The following is a 19,613-nucleotide window of genomic DNA, read 5'->3' as shown; positions in this document are numbered from 1 at the left end:
AAAAGTACCTTTTGAATCTTTGTTTAAATCCTTTAGTGTTTCCATTAGCAACACTTGTCAGTATGATTGTGATTCATATGTCCACATTGGAGCTTCCCTGTGACATTAATTATAATATGCTGGATTAGGGATTTATTCTTCAAAGCATAAGAAAAATCTAGTCTCAACTAATAGATTTACCAAAATGAAACATCACTAGCCCCCTTACCAAAGGCTGCTCCAGTTCGGAAACATGCTAAAGAGTTCAGAAATGCCCTGCGCTTGATATGCTGAAATTCGCCGGTTCTTTGCAATTATCGGGCAGATATTCGGTCCATAGCCTATTCGGTCCACACCACTAAGGCCTGACTCTTGCTGGGCTTTTGATCATTTATCTGCTCACTGGTATTTTTACACGTGAGGATAGGCACGAAAAGAAAGGAAGGTAATTTGCTTAATATCTTTTTCCACATTAAAGTTTAATAAAGAGGGTAGAAGTTAAAGTAAATGGAGGAGTCCGGGTTGCCTGGCAACGTCCTCCGTCAATAGCCTCAGCACCCCGTGGAATTCAGCAGCAGGACACCCCGGTCTCAAAGCTTTCCGCACAGACAACCGTGTGATGGGAGAAAAATCTCCCCCAGTGTCGACCTTGAAGGCACCGCGTTGACCGCCTGATCCCAGTCACTGCCGGCAGCCCCGGGCCGCCTTCCCGGTGCCCGTCCCTCACACGCTGGCCGCAGACAGCGTGACCGGCTGAGCCCAGGGTTCCAGGGTCCCCTTCCCCCGCCCCGGGCTCCTCCCGAAGAAGGAAAACGACACTGGTCGCGCGAGCTGGAGGACTAGCGAGCAGCGTCAAGGGGGTTGTCCCGGGGACAGGGGGACCGCGGGGCAGTCGGCACGGAAGCTTGAGCAAAAGCCGGGGCCGCCTCCCGAGACCCCTATGACCCCCGCCGGCCGCCGTAGGTCCCTGCTGGCCGCTGTAACCCCCTCGGGCCGCCTCCCGTGGCTCCTCTGACCCCCGCGGGCCGCCGTACGTCCCCGCGGACCGTTGTGGACCCTGCCGGCCGCCATAGCAGTGCTCCCACCCCCGCTCGGACCGGCCTTTCAAGATGGCTCCCGCGCCCCGCTCCCCCCCGGCGCTCTCGCTGAGGGCCGGGCAGCGGCGCAAGGCGCCAGCCTCGCGTTCCGACTCCCGCGCGGCCTAGAGGCCGGCAGCGGCCGGCCGCCGGCCTGCGCGCTCCGTCTCTCGGGGCGGGGCGGCACGCCGGGCCCCTTCCGGGGATGGGCCCGGGCTCCTCCCCGCTCGGGCGGGCGCTCAGCCGTGTCCACGCCCGTCAGCCCGCCCGGCCCGGCTGGCCGCAGACCGAGCCCGGGCGGTCGCACGGGGAACTCTCAGCCAGCGGGCGTCGGGAGGCGGATCCCGGGCCCCGACCGGGACGGGCCGAGCCTAGCAGGCGGCGGCACCATGTTCTCGCTCAAGCCGCTCAGACCCACGTTCAGGTCCTACCTCCTGCCGCCGCCCCAGGTAAACAGCCGTCTCCCCGCGGCGCCCTCTCCTCGCGTTTCCGGGGAGCCGAGCACGGGCAGGCCCAGGAGACTGCCCCGTCCCCCGTCCCCCGGACCCCGGCGCGGGGAAGCCGCCTTCCCGGGAACCCCGCCGCCTCGGGGGAAACTTGCAAAACTCCGCCGCAGCCGTTCTCGGCTCCGAGAGCGATCGGGAGCGATCGGAGTTGGGATTTATTTAGCCCTTCGCCTGGCGACGGTCCCCGTCGTGACCGCCGGCAGGATCGCATCGCCTGTGGGCACTTAGTGGAAGGGGTTACTTACCTGTCGTAAATGTGAACACCTGGAAGCGGCACTGGCGGTTGTAGTATTTTTATGGCCAGACTCTCAATTCCATCACGAGCAGATCCTTACAAGAGTTCGGTAAAAATGTGTAAGAATTAAAGTGGGGGGAATACGTGGCTGTCGCCTGTGTCATCACCTAGAAAATAAAATTTGCTTTTATCTCTCAGGCGGGAAAAAAGTTTTGATTTTGATTTGTTTTGCTAATGTATTTCAGACTGACGATAATATTAATTCAGAACCGAAGATTAAAAAACTGGAGCCTGTTCTTTTGCCAGGTAAACATGAGTGTTCTAACAGATACTTTAGTAATGTGTTTTGGCCTAAGATTATTCCACCAGCTAGTACCATGTGGTTAACTTTCCTCATTTACTTTAAACTTTAGCCACTTAAAAATCTAACGACTGAGGATGGAAAAAAAAAAAAGGATTGGTTAGAACTAAAGGACAGCAACAAAAAGTAATGATTAATTGGTGTTTGTCCTTGAAAACTTAAGCATCGTAGAAAACTGTCAAGAATACCACTACCTTATTTCCTTTTCGTCTCCTGAAATGTTCTTTTTTAAAGCGATCATGAATTGCTTAGGTGGTGAAAGGACTTTTTGCCCTTCTTGTCCATCTGCAATTTCATGCATTCATGGTTAATAATCAGATCACATTTCAATAGTATAAAAAGCGACTTTTATTATGTCTGGGTCTCTATACCAATAACAAAGCTTAGTGAACTTTGAATTACTTACTTGGCAATTGTTTTTTGAAGGTGTCAGCTGTGTTTGCAAATCTTGTTTCAATTTAGAATAGGCTTCCCAACAGAGACACTATAGACGTTTTGGGCCTGATAATTCTTTGTTGTAGGGTTGTCCTGTGCATTGCAGGATGTTTAGCAGCATCCCTGGCCTCTACCCCCTAGATGCCAGGAGCACCACCTCCTCTACCTCCTACTTGTGGGAACCAGAATGTCTCCAGACATTGCCAAACCCTTTTGTTAGGGGGTGGGGGGAACCCTAGGGGCAAAATTTTCCCCCTGTGGAGAAGCACTGGTTTAGAACAAAATTGAGGTTAGAAGACCTTAGAGGTAGAGGTAGGAATTGATGGTAAATTGGAGATTAGTTTTAAAGCGTATAATGCATTTATTTGATTGGTATTTTGAGTTGTATAATAATTATATAACAGCTAGGAAGTCAGTTGTTTAATCTGATTATTAGGGAAAGTAGCCAGGAAAGCCTGTTTTAAACATGAAATATAATCAAATACCAGTTTGTGTGACTACTATCAGTATTTTAAAATCTCAGTTGTTACTTAATGCTAAATCTGATAAAATGATTAGAACTCTATAGGTAGTAATTGAACAAATAGGGTAACTTAAAATTTTGTGCTTTAAAATTTTAAATATTAAGTAGGAACAAACAAATTTAAAACATAAACCTATGGTTCCCTATTATAGATGTTAACTCTTAAAATTGTTTTAAACTTTATTTGGGGAGTTAGTTATAACTATTTTCCCTTTATTTTGTTAATGCTTTTTAGCCAAACAGTATGTACTAAATAATCCTTTGTACTTGTCCTGGAAGTGAACAATAGAATTAATAAGTAACCTTTGCTCCCTGTGTGTGCTCTGTTTTGGTCTTAGTCACTCCAGGCATTTAAACAACCCAGCGGCAAACAGTGCTCTTCCTGAATGAGTGCCTGTGAGCTATTGAACTTTGGGTCCTTTTACCCTGAACAGGCCCTGTTCTTTGATTTCCCCCTTCTGATATTTGATTTGATTTGACACTAATAAACCACATGGTCTTAGCTACAAATGATAGTGCTTGATTTTCTTTAGTTAACTTCTATATTTAAGCTTTGCTTGTGAAATTGTTACAAATATCAGTAAGCTCAAAGAACTTTACATTGAGCGATTATCTTTTCTATAGAATTAACTAAAAACTTACCTTTCTGTTAAAAAGTCAGCGTTTTCTGGGGAAGTTGTAAACCCATTTCCTGACTGTCAGTGGTTTACTTGTCTTAGAAATCATAGCTAAGTCTGGATCCCCTGACCTGTGGTAGCTTTTCTTCATTGGCTCTGTGTGTGCATACGTGATGGCTTTGGCCCCCGGATTCTGTTTGCACCTAACCTATTCCTCACAGAACGTTTAGTCAATGCTAAATTAGTGTGTCTTTGCCCTCCTTCCCCACCCCTTCTGTTCTTACCTTCCCATCCTGGTCTTCCCATGCTCTTCCCGTTCTTTCTGTCAGACCCCCCCCCCGCCCCCCCCGTCCCCCCCCTCCCGTCATGGTCTCTGTGCCCTGCTTCACCTCTAACCTCACCAACTCCCGCCAGAACCTCTGTTGCTCCCTTTTCAGCCTGTGAAATCTGGAAGACAAGTGGAGAGTAACTGAAGCATTGGTGATCTATAAGACCTGGGCTGCACTAGGGCTTTGCCTAAGAGGGCTTCATAATATAGTTCTGGCCTTCATTATAGTCAGAAACCAAGAGAAAACTTGGCCAAGTCACCTGCGGCTTTGCACAGGCACGCGAAACAAGGAAGTAATTGTTCAGAGGTATAGTGTTGGATGTTATGCTTTGGCAAAATGCCTTGGGTTCAAGGATATCCTACTTCAGTTGCCCAAAGTTTGAACTTTTAATTCAATAAGCAGATGAAAATTGAAACACAAAATCAATTGTTTATTTGCAGTTACCAAGTGCTCTGTTGAACTTAACGAGGCTGAATTTAAAATGATCTTCAGCTTTTATTAAACAAAGAAAACAGAAGAAATTGACTAGGAATTTAATTTAGATTGTGGTTTATGTTAGTAATATTCAGCTTGCCTGGTTCATGAAACTCCTTGAGATGGAGATTGTATCTAATTCAGTTTTGTGGTACCCAGTGTCCAGCATAGTGCATCGAGATGTTGGTTGAGTGAATGACAGTGAAAGGACCCCTCAGACCACCTGCTTAAATTGTTCCCGTAGCCATGCGTGTGCGCGCACATACACAGACAAACAGACCAACTCTCAGGTTTAGGAGGAAGGGGAAAACTCTTACTTTATGCCATGTGTCTTGCTCTCTCCCAAAGCCACACTTCTCAAGAAAATTGTACCTGAACCTAGAACTGAAATACAGTGCTCTGTCAAAGCACCTGGCCTTTGCCTAGGCTTTCTCTTCATCTTCCCGTCATTACCTGAATCTCATTCTTTGACGATTGTGTTGTGTGTGTGAAATCACCCCAGTCCTTTTGAAAAGAGGGAGAGTATGAATTCTAAACTGTGTATGTGTGTGTGTGTTCCAGCATATGTTTGTGAGAACAGGTGTTGCCACACTAAGCTTGTGTCTGTTTGGGTAGCTGCTGGGCTGGTGGATCCGTTCACTGAGTCTGTGAGCACCTCCTGGGTTCCTGGCTTCATGCTAGCTGGGAAGGTGCTGGAGGAGGAGTGGGCTTGAATTGCAGCAGGGCTGGGGCAAGCTCCATGCTGCCTGTGGACAAGGCAGAAGACTGTGACCCGGACCAGTGGTTCCCAGATTCTAGTCATGGCCTGGCTGACATCAGATCTGGATGAAGTTTTTATCAGCCCTTGGTCAAATTGAGAAAATTAAGAAAAATGCAGGTTTTTTCCATAAAGCTAAATTGATTTGCTTTAAATTCTGAGATTACGTCCTTCCAGCTTCTTTGGTGTAGATATGTTCTTCTAGTAGTAGCTGTGACTTTAAAAAAGTTTTTAAGTTAGCTCTTGTGTAGTTTCCCTGCATTATTTTTGTAGTATACCTGTTTTGTGGAATCTGAACTGGAAATCACTCCATGAAATTATTGTAATATTATAGGTACAATTTAATGAACACTCACACAGAGAACATCAGTTGTTTTATCTGCCTGGAGTCTTTCCACCATCTTCTGAGAAATGCACCCTCTCTCTTCTGACAAATTCTCCTTCCCCATCTCCACCCAGCCCGGGGTTCTCGTGTGGCCAGCAAAGATGATAACCCACCCCCAGACTGCTAGCATGAGCACAGGTTTGCCTCTGGATGTTTTCAGATTGGTACTGAGGAAAGAGATCCTTTTCTATAGCGCCATCCGTGGCTGAAGCACCAGCAGACTTGTCCAAAAGAATGACGTCACGTGTTGAGAGCGGCAGAGGCAGAACACCGAGGGAGAGTTCTGATGGTCCCATTTTCCTTGAAGTCCAGCTGACACCAGAGCCACAGAATATTTCTTTTTGCCAGGCTAGTTCCGGGCATGTTTCTTACACTTTCAACTAAGATCCTTAACTAATATATGATATAGCTTACAGGTTACTCCTCATGACAGCCCTGTCAGGAAGGTACCAGTTTATCTTCCTTTGACAGGTGAGAAAACTATACAAGTCATAGAGGTTAAGTAACTTGTCTAGTGTTGCCCAGCAAGCAAGGGCAGAGCCAGGATTAGGAGCCTGACTCCCAGGCTATGTCTTTAACCACTAAGCAGCAGGGCCTGCCTGACTGTGCTGACACCAGGGTCCAGATTTATGCTTTGGGATTGGATAGCCGGTGGGTTGGATGTCGTCCTAGAGGGAGTGCTCTAGGTGAGGTAAAAAGAGCTCTGTCCTCGGCTCTGCCCTTTCCACAGCAGACAGATTTGACCCAGCTTGACAAGCAACTTTCAAACGATTTCAGCTGCCAGAAAATGGAATGTCTCGGGAGTCAGTGGACTTCCTGTCTCTGGCCGAGCTGAGCAGAGGCTGGTGGAATGCCAACGGCTTTGTCGTGAGGGGATGAGATTTGCAGCGAGTGGGGCTCGGTGGGCTTTCTCTCTCCTCTCTCTCTCTGGGACATGATTTTTTTTTTTTAGTATTTATTTATTTATTTTGGCTGCACTGGGTCTCAGTTGCGGCACACGGTATCTTCATTGCGACATGTACACGGGATCTAGTTCCCGACCAGGGACTGAACTTGGGTCCCCTGCATTGGGAGCACAGAGTCTTACCCAGTGGACCACGAGGGAGGTCCCTGGGACGTGATCATTTTAGGGATCTGTGGGGTGGGAGGGGGATGGCCTGAAGTGCTGTGGCCACAGCCTGAGTTGATGGTTGAGTGGGTACTGACTGCTCATTCCGTACTGCTTGGTAGAGGGGGAGCAGCCGAAGAAGAGGGCTCCTGCCCTGAGTCTCAGTTCACTGGCAAGTGCTTCAGTGGAGGAGAGCCGAGGTTGTGCAGGCTTGGAGGAAGGGCACCTGAGCCGCATTTGGGGAGGGCCTGGCAGTCGGGAGAGAACTTGTGCTCTGCCCCGTGGTGCCCGCTAAGACTCAGCCTCTGTGCACAGGCGAGGGTCGGCTCGGCCCTCCCTCTTCCATCTGCAGTGCCAGCAGCACTTCCATTAGGAGATTAACTAGTAGATCGATAATGAATGCGCTGATTGTCCGAGTCTTTTGTAATCAGATCAGAAAAGGATACGACCTAGGGCCATCCGGAAAATGAAAATAGCCATTGTTGGGCAGCTGCCTTGTTTATTGCTTTTTTTTTTTTTTTACATGTTTACTGTTTGGACCATTTATGTTCTACTGTCCTCTACCTCACTGTACGTCTTATTTCCTCAACTAGATTGTGAATCCCTTAAAGCAGACTGTCTCTTTCAGGTGTTTTTTGTTTTGGTTTGGTTTTTTGTAGATAGGCTTTAGAGATCCTTGTAGACTGAATTTCGTAGTATTTTAACTCTTAGATACCCTGCTTTTGAAAGACAGAAGGCCTTGTAACTGCTCCTTGGAACCATGAACGGTTTATCCAACTGCGGTGTCTTAGCATTGGGTCTGTGCCTCACCTGGACAACCTTCTTCTGAGCGTTTGGAGCTGTCCATTCCTCCAGCGCCTGTTAGAGGACCTCAGGTCACCTCCTTACTCCTGACCTTGCAGCTCCTGCTCAGAAACTCTTCGTGAATCCCCTTAAGGAAAATCCTGCTTAAACCAAAAATAAAATCCAAAGTCTGTAACCTCTGTAGTTTGCTGACACTCACCTTGCTGACCTCTTGCACTGTTTCCCAATGTTGATATCTGCTTCACTCAGACCCAGATGCCTTTTTCCTTATTCAGGCCTTTGTTTTTGTGATCATGTGTTCTCTCTGTCTTAACCCTCATCTGCCTTCAAGATTTTCCTCTGGTTTCTTCCTGAGGTCTGCACTGCTGACCTTCCTCCAGCCCCCATCGTGGGTAGCTCTTACTGGACGTGGTACTTGATTCCATGCTTTTTTGTATCATGCGTGACCCTGTGAGTACCAGGAGCGGCCTCCGATGTCTTGTGCTCATCTTGTACAGAGTTTCAGCTTCCCTTAGTAACTGTTAGGCCACTTTAATTCCTGAAGTTCGCTGCAGCTCAGGTGACACTTGGACTACCCTGGCTTTAATGTTGGAAGTCCTGCACGCCAGGAATCCCGAGTCCCAGGCTGTCTGGGATGGTCACTCACTGAATGTAAAGCCACAGACTGAGCTATGCCTTGGGCCTCTGCACATTCCGTAAGTTAGCTACTGTGTACAGTGAGGCTTTGTCTTAAACTATTTTTCAAGCTAAAATTTATGGGAAAAATTATTTTAATTCATCAAACATGTATTGACTTTCTAAATGTGTAAGGTATTATGAAAGATAATGTGACATAATTTTTGGTTCTCAGGGAGTTAAAAACTTCCCTAGCTATACCATTTAGAGACTTATTAATTTTAATTATATTTCCTTTCTTATTTATCTTTACAGATGAAAGGGTCTTGAGAAAACAAACTTTGATGATTTGTTGATTCCTTCCCAGGTTATAGTAGAACGTCTTGGCCCATCATCTTCTAATTTAGACAATTTTTTCTCTGGTGCTTTTTGCATACCCTGCGCTGAAGCTCGCTTCCTGCTTTTTCTTTCGTGCGGCTCCTATCGCTTCCTGCCCGTGGTGTGCTGGCAAGTGCCCGGTGCTGAGGGTCCTCCCACATGGCTGGCAGCACACCGCCCTCCTGCCGGAAAAGCCCAGGAGGACAGTCTCTGGGAGCTTTGAAGCTTCAGTTCTAAGTTTCCTCCTCAAGGTCACTAATTTAAAATGTAGCAAGAACCGTCTGGGCGCTCTTCTGTTTCTGCATCTGTCCCCTCTGGGAAGAGGCGCTCTGAATCCCCTGTTTCTCTCCCGCCTGTGAGCTGGTTTCCCGGCCCGCAGGACTGCAGTTCGTGCCTGGCAGTAGCTGAGGACAGTTCCTACCCAGGGTTTCCGCTTTTTTTATGAAGTATGAGCAGAGAGTCATGCTGCATGATCCATGTATTTTAGAGAATGGTTCCATGTGAACAAAATTTAGTGTCGTCAACTAAAACTCAAGCCAGGTTAACTTGGTGCTTATTTTATTACATGCTTATGATAATAAGAAGTCCCAGTTCGGCATCTCCCCGGAAATGCCCTCCTTTTCTTCTTTCCCTCCATCCCACCCTACTTCTTTCTATCCCCCAGGCCCATTTCCACTGTCCACTAAGAAAGCTATGTAACAGTTTTCCTTCAAAGACCATAACCCAGTGGGTCCCTATTTTACTGTTGTTGCTGTTGTTTCGTATATTTCTTGTCCATCTTCTTTTCTTTAGTAGTTTTATTTTTAAATAAACTTGGATTTGTAAAAGGGTACAGATAGTTAACACATACTCTTCACCCAGCTTCCCCTAATGTTACTATCTTATAACCTCGATAAATTTAGCTGAACTAAGAAACTAACAGTACTGTTAACTAAGCTGCAAGTTTTATTGACATTTCCCTAGTTTTTTCACTAATGGCCATTATTTTAGCACCCCTGCCAGGACACCATGTCTCCCTAGTCTCCAGCCTGTGACAGTTTCTCCGTCTTTACTGATGGATGATGAATTCTTTCATCTTGGCTCCTCTATCCTTTTGAAATGTCCTCTCTCTCTTTCTCTCTCTCTCTTTCTCTCTGTCTCTGTCTCTCTTTCTCTCCCCCACCCCCATTCCCCCCTCTCTTTTTCCCTTCCCTACTTTCTGGCATTCTGGAACTATCAGAAGCTCCAGATTCAGTATGTCTTTCCTCTGCCCCAGCCCTGGAGTCAAACATTTCTCCACTGAGTCCTGGTTCATTTTATTGGAGAATGGTATTTAAATACCAAGATCTGAGTGCCGAATGTGGTTTGTTACTGGAGGCGTTTTCAGGAGACAGAGTAGAAAATGAACACATGCACACTAAGCCATGTATGCACACACCTCCCTTTGTTTCTTTACCTCTCCATCTTTGTATATATTAAGATATACCTGAGTTTATACCGATGTCTCAGACTCTAATCTAGCCCCACAGAGTTCATTCACAGATTTGTGCTTAATTTTGCTTTTTTATGATGGAGAATGGGGAGCAGAGCAGTTAGGCCTGGATTTCAGCTTCACTTCTGCTGAGTGCTGCGGCTCATTGGTGAGAAAGGAATCTTTTAACCTGACTGTGGCAGACACATTCTGGGGGAAGGTTGTTGGTCCTCAGTGCTGCTGAGCAGGCCTCCCAAGCTCTGAGGGCATTGTACCATTGCAGGTGGAAAGTGCCTTTCCTCTGACAGGATATGCCTGAGTACTTCTTCCAAGGCTTGTTTCACATAATGTTAAGAGTTGTCACTTAAGCCACCATCTCTAGCACAGAGCTGGGCAAGCTTTTCCTGTCAAGTCCCAGACAGTAAATGTTTGAGACTTTTCAGGCCGTGAGGTCTCTGGTTGCAAGCACTTAGCTCTGCCTTTGTCCTGTGGAAGCAGTCATAGACGGTACACAAATGAATGTGCATGGATAGGTTTCAGTAAAGCTTTATTTACAAAAACCAGGGGGCTGCATCTGGGTTGGCCAAGCCCTGGACCCATTAAATGCCTTCTCCTCCTTTCATCTTTGTCACATTCTCGCTGCCTTTGTGGACTGGATATGTTACATTTGTGCCCTTGGGAAGAGAGTCGGGTTGGTGGAGAAGTGCTGCCCAAGCACGTGCATCATAAACGTGGTTGGCTGATGGCACTAGTGTGGCCGTGTGTCCTGTCCCACAAGCCCTCCATCTCTTCCTTCCCACTGGTAGATTTTGCAGCTCTCTGTGCGTGTGGTAGGCGAGCAGGGGTGGCTCTGGGACAGTTTTCTGACTTCATGTGCATTCACCCGCCAGCACTTATCTCCTGACCCTCTTGGCGCGTGGCCGTGTTACGTCACTGGTTTCTGTCTGTCTGGAACCACTCCTGCTCCATTGGTGGTGCTGGTCTGGTGAACCTGGAGCAGTGAAGTGGTTCATTCACTCGGGTGTTCAGCACTCATTGACCAGGCCCCTGCCCCATGCTGAGCCTTTGCCTTGCAACTAAAATGTCAGCATCAGAGAAAAACCAGTCCATTTTTGACCCTCATGGGGCATGTGATCCTGAGGGTGAGACAGGCAGTGGTTTTGAAATATGTAGAGTATGCATAATTGCAGCTGTGGTCATTGCTGGGAATTACAGGTAAATGATGCTGTGATTGAGGGAGTTAATCTAGGCACGGAGAGTTTTTAAGGCATTCCTGAGAAAGCGATTGGGCTGAGGCAGAAGGAAAGCATATTCCAGGAAATGGGCACAGCATGTGCGAAGACCCCATGGATCTTTGCAGTCCGGCCCCTGAGAGGGACTAAAAGGCCAGTGTGGCTGGAGAGGGAGAATGAGGACAGCGGCGGGGCTCAGGGTGCGGGGGGTGGTGGGGAGGAGGGCGGGAGGCTACGTGGAGGAGGCTTGTCTGCAGAAGAGACAATTACTCCATTGGTCTGAGCCGAGAATTTGACATGGGCACGTTTGAATTTAATCCTCAGGTAAATGTTAGGGTTCTGTTCTTAAAACTTGTCTTGTACATTTAAGAACTTTGAATGAAAGTTATTTTTGCAGTTCAAATTTATTATAACATTTTATGTAAGAGAGAGGATTGTTTTGAGACTCTAGTTGCTCTCTGTGAATTGGTGGGTGTTTGGGGCTTGTCAGCAATGGTTCTGTCCATCACTATTAGAGGTGTTTGTACTGACAGAAATAGGCAAAGTAGCACAGTACCCTAACTCTTCTACCATGGACCCTAGAGAATGATTACTTAAAAATGTCCCTGGGTCTGGTTGCATTTTAGAACTTGAAATTAAGGATTAATGATGACCAAGCTTTAAATCAATTGCAGAAAATTATTCTCTTCAAAGAACATTAAAACTTTTGTTTCAGTTTCTTATATTTATTTATTTAGTCTTCCATTTTAACTCTAAAACTATATTTTAAAGTTTTATTGCCAACTAAGTTATAATGTGAGTGCAGAGGGAAATTCAATTTGTCTTTATGGAATGTATGTTAAAATAAATAGATTGCATTATTAATTTTGAGGTTAATACTGCATTGTTTCTCATACTGAATTGTCTTAGGAAGGAATCTAAGATATCGGTTTGGGAGATCAAGTCACATGTTAATAAAATACAAATACCCCATCAAGTAATACTCTGAAGGAGACAGTGCAGCTTATTTCTTCTCCAGGGCGCCTTTCGGTAAATAAATAATGAGAGACAGCATGGCATAGTAAAGAATGCAGACTCCAGCTCAGCCCTTCTGGTTGAACCATCTCAGACCCTTAAGCTCTTTGTGCCTCAGTTTCTGTATCTTACAAATGGAGCACGATGCCCCATTGTGACTGTTACCGATGTGAGGTCCTGGTTCAGTGTTTCTTCTTATCATCATCATGAAATCTTCCTTCTAGGTCACACAGCGACTGTTGACATTTTTGGTGTGGTTGTAGCTCACACAATGATATGTTTCTTTTTGTAAAGGAGAAATTGTCGTAAATGAAGTCAATTTTGTGAGAAAATGCATCGCATCGGACACAAGTCAATACGATTTGTGGGGAAAACTGATATGCAGTAACTTCAAAATTTCCTTTATTACGGATAATCCAATGCCATTACAGGTGTGTTTGATTTGTATGCTGTTTAATCGTATCAGGGCTTTTGACTCTGAGCAGTATGTATTATCAATATTATATAAAGCACAGATATGGGAAAATTATAATAAAATTACTAATAAGTGATTAATATAAGTTTGGGAATGTATTATATTAAAATTCAAAATAAAGTTTAAGGAGAATGTTGAGACTTGAGGAGTATAATTAGTGAGATGGTTTTAAGTCACATTGCTGTGTTTATCCTCTGTGATCTTTGCTTATATATCCTTTTCAATAAAGGAGTTATTCTTTCCTTCTAAATATTTTAACCTATCTATAAAAACAAAGGTATCCTTTTTTACTACTCATAAAGAGAAAAAATTATATAGCAAATAATTTCATAGATGCTGCACATTTTACATATTTTATAGTATCTTTAACTAGTATTTTTCCAAAAAAGTCAAATTCTCATTTCAAATTTCTAGTAGTTAGAATGAAGAAAAATATTGATAAAGTTTTTCTTTAATAACCCTCTTGCTATTTTACATTCTTACTGGAAAACAACAGTTCCATATAATTTGAGTTTTCAAAAAGTCAGTCATGGGCTTCCCTGGTGGCGCAGTGGTTGAGAGTCCACCTGCCGATGCAAGGGACACGGGTTCGTGCCCCGGTCCGGGAAGATCCCACATGCCGCGGAGCGCCTGGGCCCGTGAGCCATGGCCGCTGAGCCTGCGTGTCCGGAGCCTGTGCTCTGCAACGGGAGAGGCCACACAGTGAGAGCCCCGTGTACAGAAATAAATAAATAAAGTCAGTCATTCGTTTGCCTAACGTAAATATCCTGGACTTTCCCTCAACAACTATTTTCTGTAAAGTGTTATATATACACTTTTACTCCCTAGACCTTTATTTGTAATAGTAATATTTGGATGTTAACTCTAAACTTTTGACTGAAGCACGTAACTATGGATAAGTGTATTTCAATCTATTGCAATCTGTAGGTATATTGAGACTAAATTTAAGGCATTTACAGATACACCCAGTATGTAGAGACACAGCTTATTTGGCTGTAAATTTGGGTTTTTCCTTTTATTTTTGGCTTTATTTCAATCTTTGGCTCCAGATTTCACTATAATTGAGACCCATGTACCTGGAATAGCTTAAATCCAATACCACTAATAGGAAAAATAACCCAGTGTCCTACCAACAGAAGGTTAATAGCATCAACAATGTCCTTAGTCTGAAAGTGTGTATAAAAAATGGGTTTAAAAAACAAGCTGCAGTTTGACTAAAGATTTTTATTTTGAGTAGACTTTCTGCTGTAAAAAGTTATTTTCTGCTCTAAAATCTCCATTGTGAAACTCAAGCCATGATTTTACCCATTAAAATCTGATGACTTTGGAGCCCCTTTTTTATATTATTTTAGTGACAGTTTAACCAGAACTAGGTATGCAAGTGTTTGCCTGTGAAGTGATTGACAGTATAATATCACATATCCTGTATGTTATAATGACATTGTTGTATATAACTTGACCTAATTTTATTGTTTAAAGCGTGGGAAGAAAGGTGGAGAGAATGTGAACACAGTATGTGTTTCTCTCTTCCTCCCCTTACTTTCCTACTGAAGTGTGTTCTGTGATAACTATAGCCTTAGAATTGTCATAGCTGCACAGGCAAAAGCTTTTGTTCTTTTTAGAGATGGTCGTTGCAATTTCTTATCACACCTAAAAGTAAGGCTCATATTACCATCGTGAAGTTATTGGGAAAATAATTAACATGAATGTATTTTTTTATTTCAGAAATTCCATTATAGAAACCTTCTTCTTGGTGAACATGATGTCCCTTTAACATGTATTGAGCAAATAGTCACAGGTATGTTTTATTCTTCACTCAGCCCCTAAAAGCTGGTTCTACTCGGGAATTCTTGCTTGAAGAGTTACACCTCTCAAATACTTGGGCTGGAGTTTTATTTCTGTAGGTTTTTTGCTTTTTCCCTTTTTTTTTTTGAGTCCCAGGAAAATTAATCAGTAAATTATTTTTAAATGGAGATATAAAATATATGGCTTTTAAAAAATATTTATTTATTTATTTATGGCTGCATTGGGTCTTCGTTGCTGCGTGCAGGCTTTCTCTAGTTGCAGTGAGCGGTGGCTAGCTACTCTTTGTTGCGGTGTGCAGGCTTCACATTGCAGTGGCTTCTCTTGTTGCGGAGCACGGGCTCTACGTGCACGGGCTTCAGTAGTTGTGGCACGTGGGCAAAGTTGCTCCATGAAATGTGGGATCTTCCTGGACCAGGGATTGAACCTGTGTCCTCTGCATTGGCAGGCGGATTCTTAACCACTGCACCACCAGGGAAGTCCCAAAATATATGACTTTTTATATTTTCTAGTATTTGTCCTCTTTTTAATTAAAATTTTAATCATTAAATATAGGTGGTGGTGGTTTTGTGCAAAGAAATATCTTTAATATCATCCAAAGCAAAGTTAAAACTGATCCCCCAAAGTTCTAGGAATTATACACAAATATGAAAGATTCTAGAGAAGCAGTACTAAGTGGTGGGTGACCTTCCAATTGTTTTCAGTAAGAATTTTTTAAAGTGTACTAAAGAGTGAATATCAAGAAAGGAATTTTTTTATTTTTTTATTTTTTAGTAAATGACCACAAAAGGAAGCAGAAAGTCCTGGGCCCAAACCAGAAGCTGAAATTTAATCCAACAGAGTTAATTATTTACTGTAAAGATTTCAGAATTGTGAGATTTCGCTTTGATGAATCAGGTCCTGAAAGTGCCAAAAAGGTAATCCTGTTAAGTTTTATCATTGGTTTTGCACTATATTTACCAGTTGCAGTTCTGTATGGAAGTTCTCATTTCTCAATTGCTCAGTTTTTTGTTTTTTGGTTTTTTTAGGGGAAGTTATTTGATATCTCCTTATGTAAAGTCAAAGCCAGGAACGTTAATAGAACTGTTTCCTTGGACTAGTTTATGACCGCTTTAAAGTATTCTATGTAATTTTTTAATCAGCTCCTAAAATATGAAAAGCTGTCATGCATATCTTTTACATTAAGACCATTACCAGCCGTTTTTTTTCTTGGTTAAAAAGATTGAAAAGATGGTGATGTATTGTAATTGCGGTTTGTAAGACTTTTAATTCAGTACCTCAGAGCTTTATCAATGAACTAAAAGCTAGACTTAGGTTACATAAGGGTTAGGTAAATGTGTAGTTATAGGAGGGGTCTAATAAATATTAGTGCTTTAGAGAAATTTTAGTGAATTAATTTGATATTCCACACAGGCGGCTAAAAGCTAGGGACTTTTTAATTGGGTTGTTTTTCCCCTGCCTTCCGGGGAATGTTTATTGCAAACTCGTGGAGTAAGATTCAAGGGCAGAAATTCCTCCTTCTTTGATTCCAGATTTTGGGTTTAGCAGAGGAGTGAAGCTGGTGGTCCTAAAGCCCCCCGGGCCAGTCTGTGGTTCAGCAAATGCAGAGAATAGTAACAGAATCTCCAGAAGCCTGCTCTCATGTATCGGGAATAGAGGAACGATGAGGGAGCTTTTGTGCCACCAAAAAGGGGTGCATTTGTTTTCCATGGTCAGTAGACTTACTGCAGTAAATTTTCTGTTGATACCAAAATGTGGCTGTCAGAAAGGTCTTAAGGCAGCTGTCTTCTTATGGTTTGGTGAGGAGGTGATAGATTTATTTTTGGAACCAGAGTCAACAGTTTCTTTATAGGAGGGCAAACACGAAATGAATGTCTGAAAATGTCTGACCATTGCAGCTAGGCTATGTAGCAGAATGGTGGTGGGATCTGTGGCTAAACATTTTCAGGTAGAGTGCGTATAACTACTTTCTTCATGCTGCAGGATGGGAAATTCAGCAGATAACTTTTAAGACTACTTTTAGCCATTCAATTCTGCAGTTGGTGATTTTGGCATTTTACTAACTTGAGATGCCTATTCTTATGTAGAAAGACTTTAGAATTAATTAGGTAGTAGACTGTGTATAAAATAGTTTAGCCAAGTTACTTTCTTGAACTCAGATATAGTTGTAATTTCATCAGAGCATCAGGAATCTGCTTGTGAAAACGTTACCTTCAGGATGTGTATCATTTCAAGAACAGGGACACCATGGAACTTAGGAGATGGGGTTAGGACACGGTATTTTTAAAATAAGAAATTGATACAGTGGCCCAATATTCTTTTAGAAAGTTGATATCTCTCCCATTTTCTCCTCTATTTTTCAGATGACAGTATTTCAGTCATTGCAAAGCATAATTATCTGGCTCGTTCTTGCACCATCTAGAGTACTTGTTGGTCATGTTTGATGTGTGAGGCAGTGCACTAAGTTTAGTTGAGGAGATAAAGCATGAACAAATGAAAACAACAGTACAAAGTAGCAGCATAAAAGATGTTCCCACATAAATGATTAGCTTCCAAATGAATGAAACACATAACAAGTGCTGTGGAAATTCAGAATATCCCTTCCCTGTTGTTGCTGCTGGTAAGTGCTATAGGGGGCCTCATTGAACCGTCTACTCAAAACAGGCTAGGCTGGTCCAATTTTTTATGCCCTTTCCCAAGACCAGGTTTCTGGCAAAAATTCTTTCCCCACTGTTGTAAAATATCAAAAGCAGTTACCTCAGACCCAAAAGAAATACTCTCTTTGTATTTGTACAATCATAAGGGGGGAAATACAGAAAAGAAACAGTGGCATTAAGAATATAAATGGAGAAATTTTTCCCTGATTTACATGTTTTCAAACACAAAGGGTTAAGTCATGTATGGCTGCCAAAGCTTAATGGCTTCATGAGTTAAAAACAAAAATTCTAGCACACCGTTTTATTTCAAGTGAAAGTTTTCATCCAAAATTAGGTAACAATTGGGGAATTACAGCTTGATTCTACCTCCTGGAAATTTTGAATGCTAAATTTTCTCTGGAAATGCTTTGATTTTTGTGAATTGTTTTAAAATGACCAGATGCATGTTCAGAGTTCTCTGGTGGGTAAACCATTGATTATTTTTGGAAATACTGAAAGCAGTTATATTCCTATTTGAATTAATGAAATCTCGGAATGCTAAATTGGTTCACATTTTGTTAAATATTGCTCTAAAGCCTTCTGGTAATCTAGCTGGTGTTTCCTGAGTAGTATTATGACAAAATTAGATGACATTCATCCTCATTATTCTTGGATTGTAAATAAGGATTTTTGGGAAAGGTCTATGTAAAGAAAAAAGGAATTTGGATATCTAGAATTGGACATCTGGCCTCAAAGCAACTTTGAGCCACCATTTCCTTTTGAAGAACCTTTGCTGAGGGGCAAAAGATTGTTTTTAATGATTTATCAGTTACATAAAAAAATATATAAAAGATGGTAAGTGAAATATATGCCCCTTGTCTCCACTTCATTCTCAAATTAGTTGGCTCTGATGAACCACTTGTTCAGGCATAGTTTCTAGAAATAAAAATTCAACTCATCTATTTAAAGAACAAGTTGGCCTTTCCTGAATTGCCATTTTTGCCTTTAATCTGAGACTTACTCCTCGGTGGCTTTCAGACCACAGAAATACAGGAAACCAGTTTTGTTTGCCCACGTGCCAGCACTGGCTGTGTGTTAATCTTCTCCAGTGCTGTGCCCCCAGCTGGTCTGGGAGGAGAAACCACCAACCGTGGGTACTTCTGGCTTCTGTCCAGACAAGAATATCAGCCTTGGTCCAAAAATCACCTCAAAAGTAGTTTACTTTTTTTTCCTCCAATTAAATATTTACCATAATTTAATGTCTTTAATAAAGATTTTCTTCATTTTCTCTGATAGCCAGGCCAAATGAACTATTTCAGGGGCAGTTTTTAAAGATGTAGAGAGAGGTTTTTCTGAAATTTTTTTAACACTTAGGGAGTACATTGTAAAATTAGAATAATTTTACATGAAAATGAGACCTACTTTTTTAAGTCAAACTCTTAGTGATGGAATCTAGGAATGTGGGTGTAGGCTTTTTAAATAGTGTGTACAAAAAAGCTCAAGGAAGAGGACTTCTGGGAAAAAGCTCAAGGAAGAAGACTCCTGGCTTTCTTGATCTTCTCAGAGTGTCCTGCAGTGACAACAGGAATGTAACCCGGATGACACAAGTTGTGTGTACCTTTGTCAGGGTTCCTAGAGGTACCCCGTACTGAGGTTACCTGAGCTAAGTCCTACACACTTGTGGTTACACTGCTAAACAACAGCTATAGTTCAGGCTGTGTCCCCTTCCCCCCCAAAGTCAACCATTGTGCAAGTGATTAAACTGAGTTGCTTTCACATTATTCCAGTATTTATAGTCTTCTTTACATGTGGATGCCATTAAATAAGCTCATTTGTTTCCTAACCTTTACAAATGTGAGGTTGTGCTATTTTAAGGGCTTCTTAGAAATGGGCTACGTTGGGTTTTGCCTAGCAGATAGGCTTTGTGGCCATAAAAAACATATTCCATCATCAGTGATGTGTGCATTTCTTTTGTGTAAACAAGGCCCATGACTGCTTTCTGAATGTCTCAGAGAAAGTGATATCTAGTATTATTGAATTGGAGCATTTTCCTGACTATATTAGTAACTTATTTTGTGAACTAGTATTTTTAGTGCAGCAGCTGTTAAGCACAAAGACCCTCCAGAAAGCTACTGATGAGATGGCAGAAATGCAGGGGTCTTCAGGGCTTCCTCAGATCTGTGCAGAGAGACCTCTCCTGGTCTCCTTCTCTAAATTATTAACCTGCTCTCTTCTTCCCTCACTGTAACACTGTACATCCTCTTCCCTGCTGGATTTATTTTCCCCTTTGGCAATTATCATTGTCTAATTTACTGTAGTCTTTCCTGTTTCTCTGGTTTAGTGTCTGTCTTCCCCACTAGAATGTAAGCTTAATGAGAACGGGGTTTGTGTCTGTTTGTTCACTCCCGCATCCATAGGACT

At 43.0% G+C, this 19,613-nt stretch overlaps 1 protein-coding gene across 2 annotated transcripts in view; it reads left to right on the top strand.

Moving 5' to 3' along the window:
* Positions 1-1,289: 1,289 nt before the first annotated feature.
* The window catches only part of MTMR10 (myotubularin related protein 10), a 44,533-nt gene continuing 26,209 nt past the window's right edge, over positions 1,290-19,613 (top strand). Inside the window, exons 1-5 of one of the 2 annotated variants that reach the window (XM_079914816.1) lie at positions 1,290-1,504; positions 2,042-2,102; positions 12,573-12,709; positions 14,479-14,551; positions 15,331-15,473. In XM_079914816.1, coding sequence (XP_079770942.1) covers positions 1,445-1,504; positions 2,042-2,102; positions 12,573-12,709; positions 14,479-14,551; positions 15,331-15,473 — 474 coding nt within the window. In that variant the 5' untranslated portion in view covers positions 1,290-1,444. Of the gene's footprint in view, positions 1,505-2,041; positions 2,103-12,572; positions 12,710-14,478; positions 14,552-15,330; positions 15,474-16,981; positions 17,177-19,613 lie in introns of those variants that run through there. The other variant, XM_079914817.1, reaches the window with a different exon arrangement.

Source organism: Stenella coeruleoalba (genome assembly GCF_951394435.1).
Source record: "Stenella coeruleoalba genome assembly, chromosome: 2".
Classification (NCBI taxonomy): Eukaryota; Metazoa; Chordata; class Mammalia; order Artiodactyla; family Delphinidae; genus Stenella; species Stenella coeruleoalba.
Note: the sequence above shows the minus strand (reverse complement) of the source record. Positions and strands in the feature narration are given on the sequence as shown.